This window comes from Hyla sarda, chromosome 8 (assembly GCF_029499605.1).
Source record: "Hyla sarda isolate aHylSar1 chromosome 8, aHylSar1.hap1, whole genome shotgun sequence".
NCBI lineage: Eukaryota > Metazoa > Chordata > Amphibia > Anura > Hylidae > Hyla > Hyla sarda.
Genome location: NC_079196.1, coordinates 177206421 through 177220251, shown reverse-complemented (window position 1 = coordinate 177220251; position 13831 = coordinate 177206421). Strand labels below are relative to the sequence as shown.

Here is a 13831-nt window from a genome sequence, read left to right as displayed (position 1 = left end):
AATTATTGTATCTACTAATAAATTATGTTTTAAACTCACATTTCAACCCATAGTTCCTTACTACATATGCACTTTTGGACATTTTTAGGCTACTTACTATCTCCTATTCACACTCATACCGCTACATCACATTTACATTCTATTTCTGTTGTTGAGAGCCAGTACACTTTCTCTCTTATTTTCCCCCTTTTTTTGCATGCAGAATTTATTCTTGCCTGTTAAAATCCTGGTGTAGCCATTAGGGGTCTACACTGTACCAGATTCTCGGACAACCTACCAGATTGTGCACACCCACCATTGCTTTCCATATGTTGCATGTTGAAGCCTTGATGTCATAATAGCCAAGGTCCTGTGGTTGGCCTGCAGAATAATCACATGCCATAAGGGTGTGTTATATTTGTGGGTATGGGTATTCCAATCTTAGGGAGTCCGTGTCATCTGTATAGGATCGGGAATAACAATCTGATTGGAGGGGGTCTAACTACTAAGTTCAACAATAATGTAGCCCTATAAAGAATGAATGGAGCACTGTAACATTCATTCAGGATACATTTTAACCCATTTCCGAGATCTCTAATATAAGTGAAAAAATTCTCCAAAAAAAAAGATGTGCTCGGCTGGCATGGCTTGATAAATGTGTATATGTATCTTTCCATTTTTTCAGCATTCCCCCCCCCCAATTCTTTGATAGAAATCCTTGAGTCACATGATGAAAGAATCACTTGACTTGATAATGAAAAGAAATACAAGGTATAAAATGTCAAATACAAAACGACAAATACAACACAAAAACGGCATCATAGAGGAATAAAAATGAGGGGACAGTTTTTATTTTCAGGTAAAAAAAAAACCCACCTAAATAAAAAGTTGCGTTTATTCATAGCCTTACTTGTCATTTTCAACCCAACCTTCCGTATTTACCTAAAATAAATTGGATAGTATTCAAACCCTCCACATTCTTTTTCCAGCAGTGATAACGTAGATTCTTTAATTATGGCATGCATTATTGATAGGCAATATATTATTGAAACAAGGTTGTATTCTTTTCAAATTAATTCGATTTCCACCAGCGTGGGAATATTATAATAATTACAGACCGACATTTGTTAGAAGCAAGGAACAGATGAGTGGGGGGAGGGTGACATGAAAATTCATTATCACCACTTGAACCTAGTTCTTCTGGAACTGGTGAAGAGGTGGCTTCTTCCCTGCCTTTCTTCTGACAGCGAGCGCAGGCACTCTTCTCTCCCACTGATGTGCACATCCACTGCACAGAACTGCTCGCTCATCCACAATTCTCAGTATAGATTGGTCTTCCTAAGGACAGCTCAGCTCTTTCCTTCTGAGTGTGAAGCATGCAGCTCGCAGCAGCACCACTGCACTTTCTCTTAATTATTACAGTGAGCAGCAGGTGGAGGGAGTCCTGGGATACAGGGATGCTCTGAAGGACAAAGCCGACTGCTGGATACACAGCTCTCTGAAGAGGGGGACCGGCATTTTTCTGATTCTTTCACTTATGCTTTGAAAGAACAGAATCCAAGAAACCTTGAAAAGCAAGTAAATGGAGCACAATCACATCTACAATAGCTCTCTCCTGTCTCACAAGTATGGCTGTGGATTGGGATATGTACCTGTCATCTACTACAGTCTCTTGCTTTGTCTAGGATTACCAGGTAAGGACATATTTTATATTTTATTTATATAAGAAAAAAAATATGAAATAAAAAATTCTCCACCAGCTCTGGTGTGTACAGTTCCCAGCCATAGTAACTGTGTAACTATTTGTGCTGTGATAGATGATATCTGCAAGGGACATATCTATAGGAGGTTAGAAATCTGTAACATAGTAAATGGTATAGCAGATCCTTCTAGTAGATGTGTTATCAATACTGTCAATGTACCATTTGGAGGAATGTGTCTATATGTGTTAATATTATTTGTATGTTCTTATCTGTGCTTACCAAGGATTCTTCAAAATAAGCCTTAAAGGTGTTCTTCAACATAGCAAACTGCAGCTCACGAACAAGGGGGTTCGATTATGCATTTTTCCTAAAGAACAGGTTACCCATGCAGGGACACTCTACACTGACATTAATGGAAGTTATGGAAGCCAACTTGGTTCCCAAACCTTTGCAAAACACGAACTACCGGATCATACAGGTCATAAAAGTTTTTCATTAGTAAAATAATGTAGGTCAGAGGTCTATGTAGGAAGCTAGTCTGACTTCGTTTGTACTTTACCAGTGTTGATTTTTAGTTATTTGGTTATGACCCTAGTGCCAAGTTTCAGCAATTCCATGACATCTCTGGGGAACAACAGTTTTTTAGAGCTGGGGCCCAAGAACCACATATGTTTGGGTTGGGAAGGGAACCAAGAATCTATTAATATTATATTTATCAAAGTATCTCCATTAATCTGATCAAAATGTTAAAGATAGCTTTAAGAAAACTAAACTAAAAGCAGGAAATCTTGAATGGAGCTGTTGCTATTATGGTTTACGTTAATATCCTGATGTATTAGTGGGTTAAATGAATTTCTGCTACAGCCAAGACATGAAGATTAAAAATCAAGCCACATACTTTATTCTGTTCAATTTTCTGCTTCCTTGCCCTGTAAGAGATTATGGAGATGAATTAAGAAAACACTAACCTTGATATGTTTTGCAGAGATCCTATAGAGAAGTCATTTAAGCAGTCTCATGGAGAAGCAATGCTCCTTATTGCCTTGTGCTCACTCATGGTTTACAGTATATTGATCATTTCACATACAATGCCTGAAGTTTATCCCTATCTCTGTGATCAGCTTAGCAATGGATTTAGTAAGGATTCAGTAACTAAAGTTCAAAATCTCAAGGAAATTAGATGGACCACGTCAAGTCAATGATGTCTATTACATAGGTTTGCACCTTGGATTTTTCGTGCTTAAAGGTTCGTCAATCCAATATGATGGACTGGAGAACCAGGTCAAGGTCAATCCTAAGGTGGAGGTATAATTACAGTAGAATTATACCTCCACCTTAGGATTGTTTACACCTTCACCTCTTTAGGTTGAAGTACATTTTATTTATGTACACTGTGAAGGCCTACTTTGACTGGATTTGATATGTTAAAGAGTTGTCCAGCCACCTTAAAGAGTACCTGTCATCAAAACAAGTTTTATATGTTGTTTATTAATGTGTTACAAACAACTTTCTAATACCACGTCATTAAAAAATTTTTATATTTATATCTTTATTTTTACTTGTAAAAACTGACCATTAGGGGTCTCCCTACATGTCCTGGCCACAAGCCTCTAATAGAGTTCGGACTCATGCCGGCCTGGCATGAGTCCGAACGATCATAGTGCAGCCGGGACACTGACAAGCACAGAGCAGCTCCCTGCCTGTCAATCAGAGAGGAGGAGACCGTGTGCTGAGCCTCTATGCATGCTCCCTACAGGGATCACAGCATAGAGGAAGAAGGGCGGATATGAGCCCAGGCAGGCTTCAGATGAAGTTGCAGACACAAGATAAGGTATTTAGAAGGTGTTTTAGAGGAAAAAATGCAGGGTTAGTATCAGTTAAAGTCAGGAACAGATGAGGGGGGGTATTAGGGACAGTTTAGTTCATGATAGGTACTCATTAATATTTCCTTCATGCTAGGGTGCTTTGAGAACCGTATTCAGAATTGTTTAGGCATTAATTTGTGATCTACAATATTCATGATGCCTCTGCATGTAAAAGGTCTGGTTTCTTGGACTTTGACTCCTAAGCATCTGTTGTGTACAGGCCTACATGCTTGTTTGTTTGGTTCTGTACATTTATTATAGTACTGCATTATTTTTTGAGACACAAAAAAATTAGTTAGAGTTAGAGTCCACATTTATCCTTGATTACAGTACTTCTACCTTTCTTTTTTTCTTTCTTTCTACTGTGACAGTGGTGTACACAGAAGAGAGGAGGCCTCAAAGCAAAGATCAAAATGAGCACCCTTTATGGTCTCAGGTAGAGGTAAGCAAAACTACAGTGGGTCAGTCTGAAACCAAAGCTATGGTCATGTTCACACATGCAAAAACCATGTGAATAAATTACTACACAGCCAAACTAGGATGACAATGAGATATGTTGCTTTTGGAAATGCCATGTAAAAAACAAAAAAAAAGAACATTTTAGGATATAGCACAAGTGTTTTTAAGTTCTTCAATTGATTACAATGGGAGAAAGCTAAACTGTTAACAGGTGGAACCTAACCAAAGAAGTGAGGTTTTAAGGCTTGTTTCACAGTGCAAAATTACTCCGTTTTAAAGATCCGGACGAAGTTCCTTCTGAAAAGCAGCTGAAAACGACAGTTACAAAATCCTATACGGACGTTAGAAAATCCCATTATAGTCTATGGGATTTTTCTAATAGCCGTTTTAACCCGTTATAGCACATTATTAATAACGGCCGTTATTTTGTGACGTAAGATAGTAACGGGAGAAATAGTGCATGCACTATTTTTCCCGTTACTATCTTCCGTCACAAAATAACAGCCGCTATTAAAAACGGGTTAAAACGGCTATTAGAAACATCCCATATAATGGGATTTTCTAACGGCCATATAGGATTTTGTAACTGCCGTTTTACAGCTGATTTTCAGACGGAACTTCGTACGGATCTTTAATTTTATAGTGTGGCAGAAAAAAAGATTTGAAAAAACATGTATTTTTTCCTGAAACCACACTGATCTTTTCAGCTTGACAATGCCCTAACTCCTCAGTCATCGTTTTTTGGAGCCACAAGAAGTAGTTCCACTTTTCAAGGGAATCTGTCACGTGTATTTGTCGCTAAGAGCTGCAGACATCAATGGATAGCTGTTAGGGTATAAAAGAAAACTGTACCTTTTCTGGAGCTGATCGTGGTTGCCAAACTTTTAAAATAACCTTTTAGGGTACGTTCCCACACGGCATATTTGCTGCGTATTTGCTGCTGCGTATTTTATTTTCCCTGTTGAAGTCAATGGGTAGGAAAATACGCAGCACCAAATACGCAGCAAATACGCAGCAAAATACGCCGTGTGGGAACGCACCCTTAAGGGGAAGGAACCGAGCTGCCCAAATGCCGCTATTGGTTACCACATCTTGAAGACCATATTTGGAGACAAGGTTTGTTGCTGTAAGCTAAGCCCTTTGCATCAATCAAAGAGAGGCTGCAAGGTTAGGGGAGAGCGAGGAAGTGTGCCAGGCTGTGACCCACCTCCTTGACACTATGCTCAGCTCCAGGAAAGATACAGTTTGTTTTTCTACACTAACAGCTATCCATTGATGTCTGAAGCTCTTAGCAGCAAATATAGCTGAACAATTCAGTTTAATGTGCCCCAATTGCTCCAAGTAGTCGGTATGTGCTCAGAGAAATTACGGAATCTTAAATGCAAAAATACTTTTTTCAGACCAAACTATTTGATGGCCAAGGCTCCAGATTTGTTTCAGAACTGACCCACTGTAGTTTTACACACCTCTGGGTTTTGCTTCGAGAGTGCAGCGCCTCTCTCTTATGCCTAATCTGACATTAAGTATGAAGAGACCCTGCTGCACACTGGGTAGGACAGTTGGCAGACAACCAGCTAACAACAAGCAGACATTACGCACACTTCCCTTTAATTGGTGCGACATGTGCACAAAACCTGATGGGTGTCATATAGTTGCCTTGAGAACTGTCCCACCCAGGGCGCAGCAGCATCTTTCAAAGCCTGATGCAAGATCAGGTGGAAGGAAAAGCTGCTCCAAAAGTTCTGTAAGGGTCTCCATGGATCAGATTTTTAGATTAAATGGTAGATCAATTTGTCAACATCTTGAACTATTTGTCATGTTCCCCAAACCATTCCTGACCAATTTTTGCAGTATAGCAAAGTGCTCTATCCTGACGAAAAAGACCAGTACCATTAGGGAATGCCGATGCCATGAAGAACTGCACTTGGTTTGTACAATTTTTAGATGGGTATTACTGTAATATACAAAGTAATAGTCAGTGGAACATTGCCCAGATCATTCCCCTACCTCTGCCTGCTCACCTTCTTTCAATCATTCATTCTGGTACCATCTTTTTCTTACATAAACACTGCAGAGTTATAAGTTTGTCCATTTTTTTCTGCTTTCAATGTCAACTTTAAGAACTGCCTGTTTCTTGCTGCTTAATATATAACCCAATCCCTCGAAGGACTACATAGTAATAAGAATATTCATATTATGCACTTCAGTCTTCAGTGATTTTAATGTTATGGCTGAGATAGATTGGATGGATGAATGGATAGATGTATGGATTTATAGCACAACAGATGGTTAAAATGTCTAATGCTACCAAGTTTCATATTTATTTCTACCAATTTATTGCACATTAGGTGCCAGAGTGTGATCTAATGTCCAGAGCAATCGTTTAACAGTATAAAGCAATATGTTCAATGCCAAGATTACATATGTTGAATTCTGCTGAACCATACAAAATAAAATCTGGAGAGCTTTTTAATCTAAAATGAGAGCCTCCAAGGGCAGACTAATGATGTGATGTCAGTATTGTCAATTATATACTTTCTGAATGTACACTAACAATTACTATCTATAAAAGCCATGTGCTATTATCTCATATAGTAAACCAGCGAGCTCCTAACAATATACTACAATTAAGTAATTGGGAGATATCACTGTTAACTTGAAGGGGGTTTCCAGGGAAATAACACAGGAGACGTAACCAATCCCGTTGCTTAGTGTGATGACAGTTCAGAGGAGTCTCATTAGGCGTCTTCAGTGTAAGGATCTTATTTAATGAGATGTGTGGTGTTTAACGCTGCTCCCTGGGTGCCATTGATCAGTGGTGTGGAATAAGCTTGGTGGCCAGTGTCTACATCCCCTGATCCCTCTGGATTTGTGAAAGTAGCAGAAAAGTCTTTTCATATCAGTATTGAAGGATTGGGATTTACAAGTGTTGAGCAAAGGGCTTGGTTCTGCCAAGTGGACTGCAAGAGGGAGAGGGCTCCAAGCTGGACCAACATACTGGTCTGTTGTCCCAAGATCTGCAGTATTGTGTTTGCTGAAACACTAAACATTGTCCTATGCTTTTCCAAGCTGGGGAAACTTCAGGTTTTGTGGCCAGCCAAGAATGTACATGACAGTAAGGCAAAAAGCCTAAATAACTAATGGGCATTCCCACCTTGATTGAGTTGTATGTTTTTGATAACCTCTACCGATATGTAGTTGAATATTTAGATGTAAGAGAGGAAAACCCCTTCCTCTCCATTATCCTGAAAAGAGAGCTGCTATCAAGGTCTTTGTATGATATGGAAAGACCATTAACTTTAATGGGCAGCAATCAATGCTCAATTTTTAGGGGCACTGGCAACTTACTGGGCAACCCCCACCTCCAGTTTTGGCTCAATGTTAGAATGTTAGGAGACCTGTTTTATGCTAAGAATTGATCAATCCTATTTAACTCTTTAAAGAAAGTATCAGCAGGATGGACCTTGTTAGGTTAGGACAGCTTTCAGTAGCCAAATGGTGCTGCCACTTCTGCTGGATAGATCCCCAAACTTCCAGCCAGGAAGTAGCTAGACAAAAAAAAATGGACACAAACAGACAATAAAGGATATAAACGGATCAAAAACTGATACAAAAGGATGTCACCTGTGCATTCATTTTTTAAATACTCTGTTAAAATAACAAATGTCATCCTTTCACATCAGTTTGCATCCTTTTGCATCCGTTTGTTAGCATGGTCTGTTTAGCAGCAATAACGGGAGAATAGCGGAATGGGAGAGAACGACCATGTTTACCTAACCTAAGTGGTCCTAGTTGTGATCTTCACTTACCATAAAGGAATTTGAGGCCTACACAGTGGGGGAAGGAGTTTCTGCAGGCTCTTGATTTTCTTGGGGCATCTAAAGGTTGGTTAGATGGGTCTACTCTGAGACATTTTCATAGACCTTATCTGTAAAGTCCCTTACACCTTACTGGGCAACCCCCACCCCAAGTTTTGGCTCAATGTTAGAATGTTAGGAGACCTGTTTTATGCTAAGAATTGATCAATCCTATTTAACTCTTTACAGAAAGTATCAGCAGGATGGACCTTGTTAGGTTAGGACAGCTTTCAGTAGCCAAATGGTGCTGCCACTTCTGCTGGATAGATCCCCAAACTTCCATTCATGGTACCTTTAAAAAGCATTACTGTATGAGTCCTCAGCATTTCAACCAGCTGACTGGTATGGTCCTAGTTGTGATCTTCACTTACCATAAAGGAATTTGAGGCCTACACAGTGGGGGAAGGAGTTTCTGCAGGCTCTTGATTTTCTTGGGGCATCTAAAGGTTGGTTAGATGGGTCTACTCTGAGACATTTTCATTGACCTTATCTGTTAAGTCCCTTACACCTTTAGGGGTTTTATGTGGAAACTGAGTAGAGCAGTAGCAGCAGGAGGCTTTTTTGTTTTACTAAAACTAAAGATAACCATTTATATGATACTTGAGATTGTCATCCAGCCAATGCTGTTAATGTGTGTATTCATCAGTTAGTCACTGAATATGTAAATTAACCTATGTTTCTCTTTATCTATAGTCACATATCACTTAATGACTGTAGTTACTTAGTGAAATCAGCTAATAGTGCATATGAATAATTTTCTGTAAATACGATATGCATGAATGTTCTGATTTCATAACCTCAGTGTTCATTAGAGACACTGTATGCAGGATAATGCTCACCAACTGTCTACTGTCACATAGATTAATAGTCAGTACAGCATTCTTTGACCTGCAAAAAGACATCAGCCTCCAGCTCTGAGCTGTGATATGGTCATAATGAGATGACATTTTCACATATATATTAGTGTAAATGTGCATTCTGCATCTGAACTGTTCAGCTGAACATATATATATATATATATATATATATATATGTGTATATATACACATGGTCATAAAGAAAATAAAGTACATCCTCTTTGAATCCTATTGTTTTACTTACCAGGACAAAAAATGTTCTCCTAAATTTAAAAAAATGTAACTTCAGATGAACACCCCAAAGAAAATTCCACTGTGTCATTATTTATTTAAAGGAAATCTGTCATCAGTGTCTTCTGCACTAACTTGTCGGTGCATACAGGTAGCGCAGGTGACACTGATGACAACGATACTTACCTGGTCCCATTCCCGTGGTTTCATTCTCCCCCAACCTTCTGCCGTATCCTCCATTCTGGGGCCGACTTGGAGAATGAACGTAGTGATGTCACTGCTGCTGTTTGCTAGCAGCGGGACCCAGCAGAAAATAGCAGCTGTGGCATCACTAAGTTCCGCCCATGCTCCAAATTGTAACGGAATTTATGGCAGAAGATTGCGGGAGAACCACAGCACAGAACGGGACCAGGTAAGTATTGTTGTCATCAGTGTCACCTGCACTACCTGTCTTTCTTTTTGGAGAACTTTTGGCCTGCTATTGTTTACAGCTCTTATTCAGTTCATCAAGATTTTTGGATATTTGTTTCTGCACAGCTCTTTCACAGCATTTCAATTGGGTTGAGGTCTGGACTTTGACTGGGCCATTGCAACACTTTTTTTTTTTTCTTTTTTAACCATTCTGTTGTAGATTTGATGTTGTGCTTGAGATCACTATCTCATTGCATGACACAATTTTGGCCTGACTTTAGCTGTTAAATAGATGGCTTCACATTTAACTCTACAATACTTCAGTACACATAGAAGTTCATAGTCGACTCAATGCCTGCAAGGTGTCCTGATCCTATGGCTAACAAATGATCATCCCTCCACCCCATTTAGCAGGAGGTGTTTGTGCTGTATTGCTTTCTTTGATTTTACCAACTGTGGATTATAGCTGAACATCTCCATTTTGATCTTGTATGCAGGGCTCAAGTCCTGCAAGAACACGTGAGAACTGAGTTCCTGCACTTTTTCCTCAGCAGGCATACCATTCCCATTAGCAGGACCAGCCCTTGAGTTGAAATCTTGGGTGAGTTCCCATTCTTTTTTCTCCCAAGGACTTGACCCCTGCTTGGATGTTAAAAGGTAAAAGAAGAAGAGAAAAAACAAGGAGAGGGCAGCTCTTCGTGTGATTCCGTGGGTGTATTTGCCCACTTTCACCCCCGTGTGGTATGCGCTCACCTGGGGGACTCTTGGAACAGGCATGTCACCCGTGTGGGGTCAGACGATAGATCTCGGGCTGCAGTCTGCAAGCAAGACGCGTTTCGGGGTTAAGTTACCCCTTTCTCAATTGCAGGTTAAAAAGGCTGTTGAAAGGACATCATTTAAAAAATCTTGTGAATTGTTAAATGCAATTCTGCAAATTTAAGCCATGCTGTCATGTTCTTTTTAGAAAGAAGAGGTGCCAGCCCTCCCAAACAAGCCATACTTGTTCTGCTGTATAAAGGCGGTCACAATTGCTAATGATCAAGAGTATTTGACTAGCAGCTCTTGGCCTCCAGCCCCCCTTCCTTTCCTCCAAAAAGACAAGCTTTCATGTTGATATACAGGCCTCAGCACTATCTACTGCCTCCTGGGCATCATCTTGTGTTGTAAATACACACACACACACACACACACACACACATATATATATATATATATATATATATATATATATATATATATATATGTATGTGACATCTCAGTTCAGGACATGGTGCTGTACTACCCTTAGGCCCTGTCAAGTTGAGTCCCTCAGTTACCAGGGGCTCCCCTGCATGGTCTCCCCCTGTTGTTCCATAATGTTGTGTATATCACTTTAATTCCTAGACAGCATCCTTACGTATAGGTAGCACAAAGGACCTGAGGGAAGTCTCAAGGACCTGTGTAAGTCTGTCACGTGTTATGTTATGCATTCACATGATTTGTTGTCACATGTTCCCCCAGTTAAACCTGTGACCTGCATCTTTAGTCCCCCACTATTTGTCAATTTCTAATAAAATGTATATAAGTTATTGTGCACCAAAGGGTCACTGTGTACAGTCTTTTTCTGATGACTGGTTGTATCCTTACAGGGGTTTGTCCTGATCTATTTGGGAGAACCACATGTCACCCCACCACCAGCATCATATACAATAAACAGTATGTGTACTACACTAATGTACAGCTTAAAGTACACAGTCATGTACACATAATGAACACATAACTATTGTATACCTCAGTCACATACAGTAGTACTGTAGCACTCAAAATTTCACAGTCTACTCAATGTCATATGACAAATGTTTCTAATGTCAGATGTTCTTGTGTTCGTGCGCAGGATACTTTCCTGGCCAGAAAGTACTCCTGATACTAAATTCATGCACGTAGTCCATACAAGGTAACAGAAATGTCAACATGTTATCTGTGTCAGTTATCTAGCAAAAAATGACTAGAATTAACTTAATATAGAGTTCTGGGGAGATGTGTTTTAATTGCCAAGGGACCCCAGTAGCCAAGGCATTGGGCAGAGAGCCTCAGGCAACCCAATCCGAAAATGTCTAAGTCTAAAGTCATAAGTCTAGTCATATATACAATGTCTAGTGTATAGTCTAGTCATGTACAGTATATCATATACATAGTCAAAATTTCATGTTATGTCTAGTAAACTGTTATGTAAGTCCTTACAAGTAAAGTAAACTAATATGCACAAGTTGAATGTCATCTCTAATCCTGTTCAACCAAAAGTCAGAGCGTGTATGGACAATTTATACAAAGACTCTAATGTTATTTGTTATTTCACCAGCCTGAAATGGACATTTGTGTACTAAATGCCTCAGGACTTCATCTGGCCCCGTGACCACTTCGTTCCTCAACCCTGACAGAACCTACGTCGAGGACGACTTATGTTAAGGGTCCTGTACTACCCTTAGGCCCTGTCAGTGACCTAGGGGATACCCTGTATGGTCTCCCCCTGTTTTTCCATAATATTGTGTATATCACTTAAATGCCTAGACAGCATCCTCATGTATAGGTAGTACAAAGGACCTGTGGGAGGTCTCAAGGACCTGTGTAAGTCTGTCACATGTTATGTTATGCAGTCACATGTTCTCCCAGAGAGCACCAGCTTAACCTATGACCTGCAGCTTGACCAATGGGCTTTAGTCCAGCCCCCCACTTTATAAAGGGGCGGCCATTACAATTATCTTCTCTTTGCTCTTATGCTACCTTACTGAGCACAGCAACCACCAGAGATCTCAGTGCAAGTGATCAGCATCTGGAAGACCCCAAAAGCTACAGTCATTCTAGTAAGTCTCAAGTCTATGTCTGCTGTCAGTGAAACTAGTCAAGCCCTGCATATAGTCAAGTCAAGTCCAATCTCAAGTCAAGTTAATTAAAAGTATATTGGTCCAGCAAGCTGCAAGGTCCTTCTGGGTCCTGGCCACAACCTGGGAAATCTGGCCTTAGCTGTGAAGATAATTCCATCTGTCTTATACTCAGTAAAGCCTTCATTTGACCATAACTGGTTGTGGACTCTCATTTCACTACTAGCAACTGGGAAAGCGGAGGAACCGGGCGTGTGGTGTTCCGGAACCCTAAAACCACACTGGCGTCAACAACATCTTGGGGTTAACAACATCTTGCCCCCGGGGTTATACCATCTGATCCCACCACTCACACCGCTACACCCGTGGTCCCGCCATACACCTGTGGGTCACCACATATGTACACTATTTACTCCAAATATATATATATATATATATATATATATATAATATATGTAAATGCAGAGCCACAAAATTGGACTTTTATTTCCATTGGACTTTATTATATCCATTCCAGGGCTAGGACATGAGATATTTGACAGAGTGTTATAACCACGATGTTGTTATGAGAATGTGTAGAATTTGTGAAAGGGGAAAACTGCTCTATAATATCTTAATACTGTCCATTCCTCTACTATTCCATAGGAGAGGAAACTGTCTTACATTCTGCTGACCTCTACTTCAGGTATTATTTTTGCTGTTGTTTCCTTCTGGTTGAGCGTACACGTGTGCTAATCTCTCAATTCAACCAATTTAAGAAGCTGTAAGGCGGTGACGTGTTTAATGTGACCTGGTAAAATGTGTCATTTACGTTAATGTGTAGATTGTTAGGTTGTCATGACAACATATGCCGTAAAGGACTCAACCATTGCCTGTGTTTTCTGTACCGGTAGAGGATTTCCTGGTACTACAAAAGGAAGCTTTACCTTATCAGCGATTCCATAGTTTGATTGTATAGTACCATTCATAGAATATACGTATGGTACTGTATGGAACTGTGAATTCTCAGCTGCTTGAAGTTTCTCAACCTGAATACAAACTCCACAACAGAGTACACCATCTACCATGTACAACTTTTAGTACTGTTGTCTACTTATGTAGCGGAGGTGCCTTTGCAGCCCTTGAGATACCAGGGCCTGCATGCGACTACTGCCTTGTGAACCCTAAAAGCTATACCTCAGACTAGACCTCTGTGCTTTTGATGGAGATTTGCACTCTAGATCAAATAACTAGTGGCAAGTATTGTAATTCCAGCAGTTTCAGACCTAGCTGATGACATATTTATGGTACTGGCATATTATATGCTGTCTCCTGTCAGAATGGAGTAGGTAGAGGAGCATGTGCATTGTCACCCTATTCATTTTCAATGGGAGCTGCAGAGATACAGCATTTGGCCAATACCTCCAATAACTCACAAAGAGAATACAAAAATCCCACAGCTTCATTCTAACGTGAGACTCAGATCTCTGTTTTCAAAATTCCAACTGGGGGTCCTTACAGGTGGACCTCTGAAATCAGATAGTTATTTTCTATCCTAAAGATAATTTGTAATAGTGGGACAATCCCTTTGTCTCCCACCATCATGTTTTGTTTTTTCTGTCCCTGCCTATT

The 13831-nt window shown here is 40.0% G+C and overlaps 1 protein-coding gene across 1 annotated transcript in view; it reads left to right on the top strand.

Moving 5' to 3' along the window:
- The first annotated feature begins 938 nt into the window (after positions 1-938).
- GPR139 (G protein-coupled receptor 139) overlaps positions 939-13831 on the top strand; it is a 111886-nt gene continuing 98993 nt past the window's right edge. Inside the window, exon 1 of the mRNA XM_056535404.1 lies at positions 939-1673. Coding sequence (XP_056391379.1) covers positions 1562-1673 — 112 coding nt within the window. The 5' untranslated portion in view covers positions 939-1561. The remainder of the gene's footprint in view (positions 1674-13831) is intronic.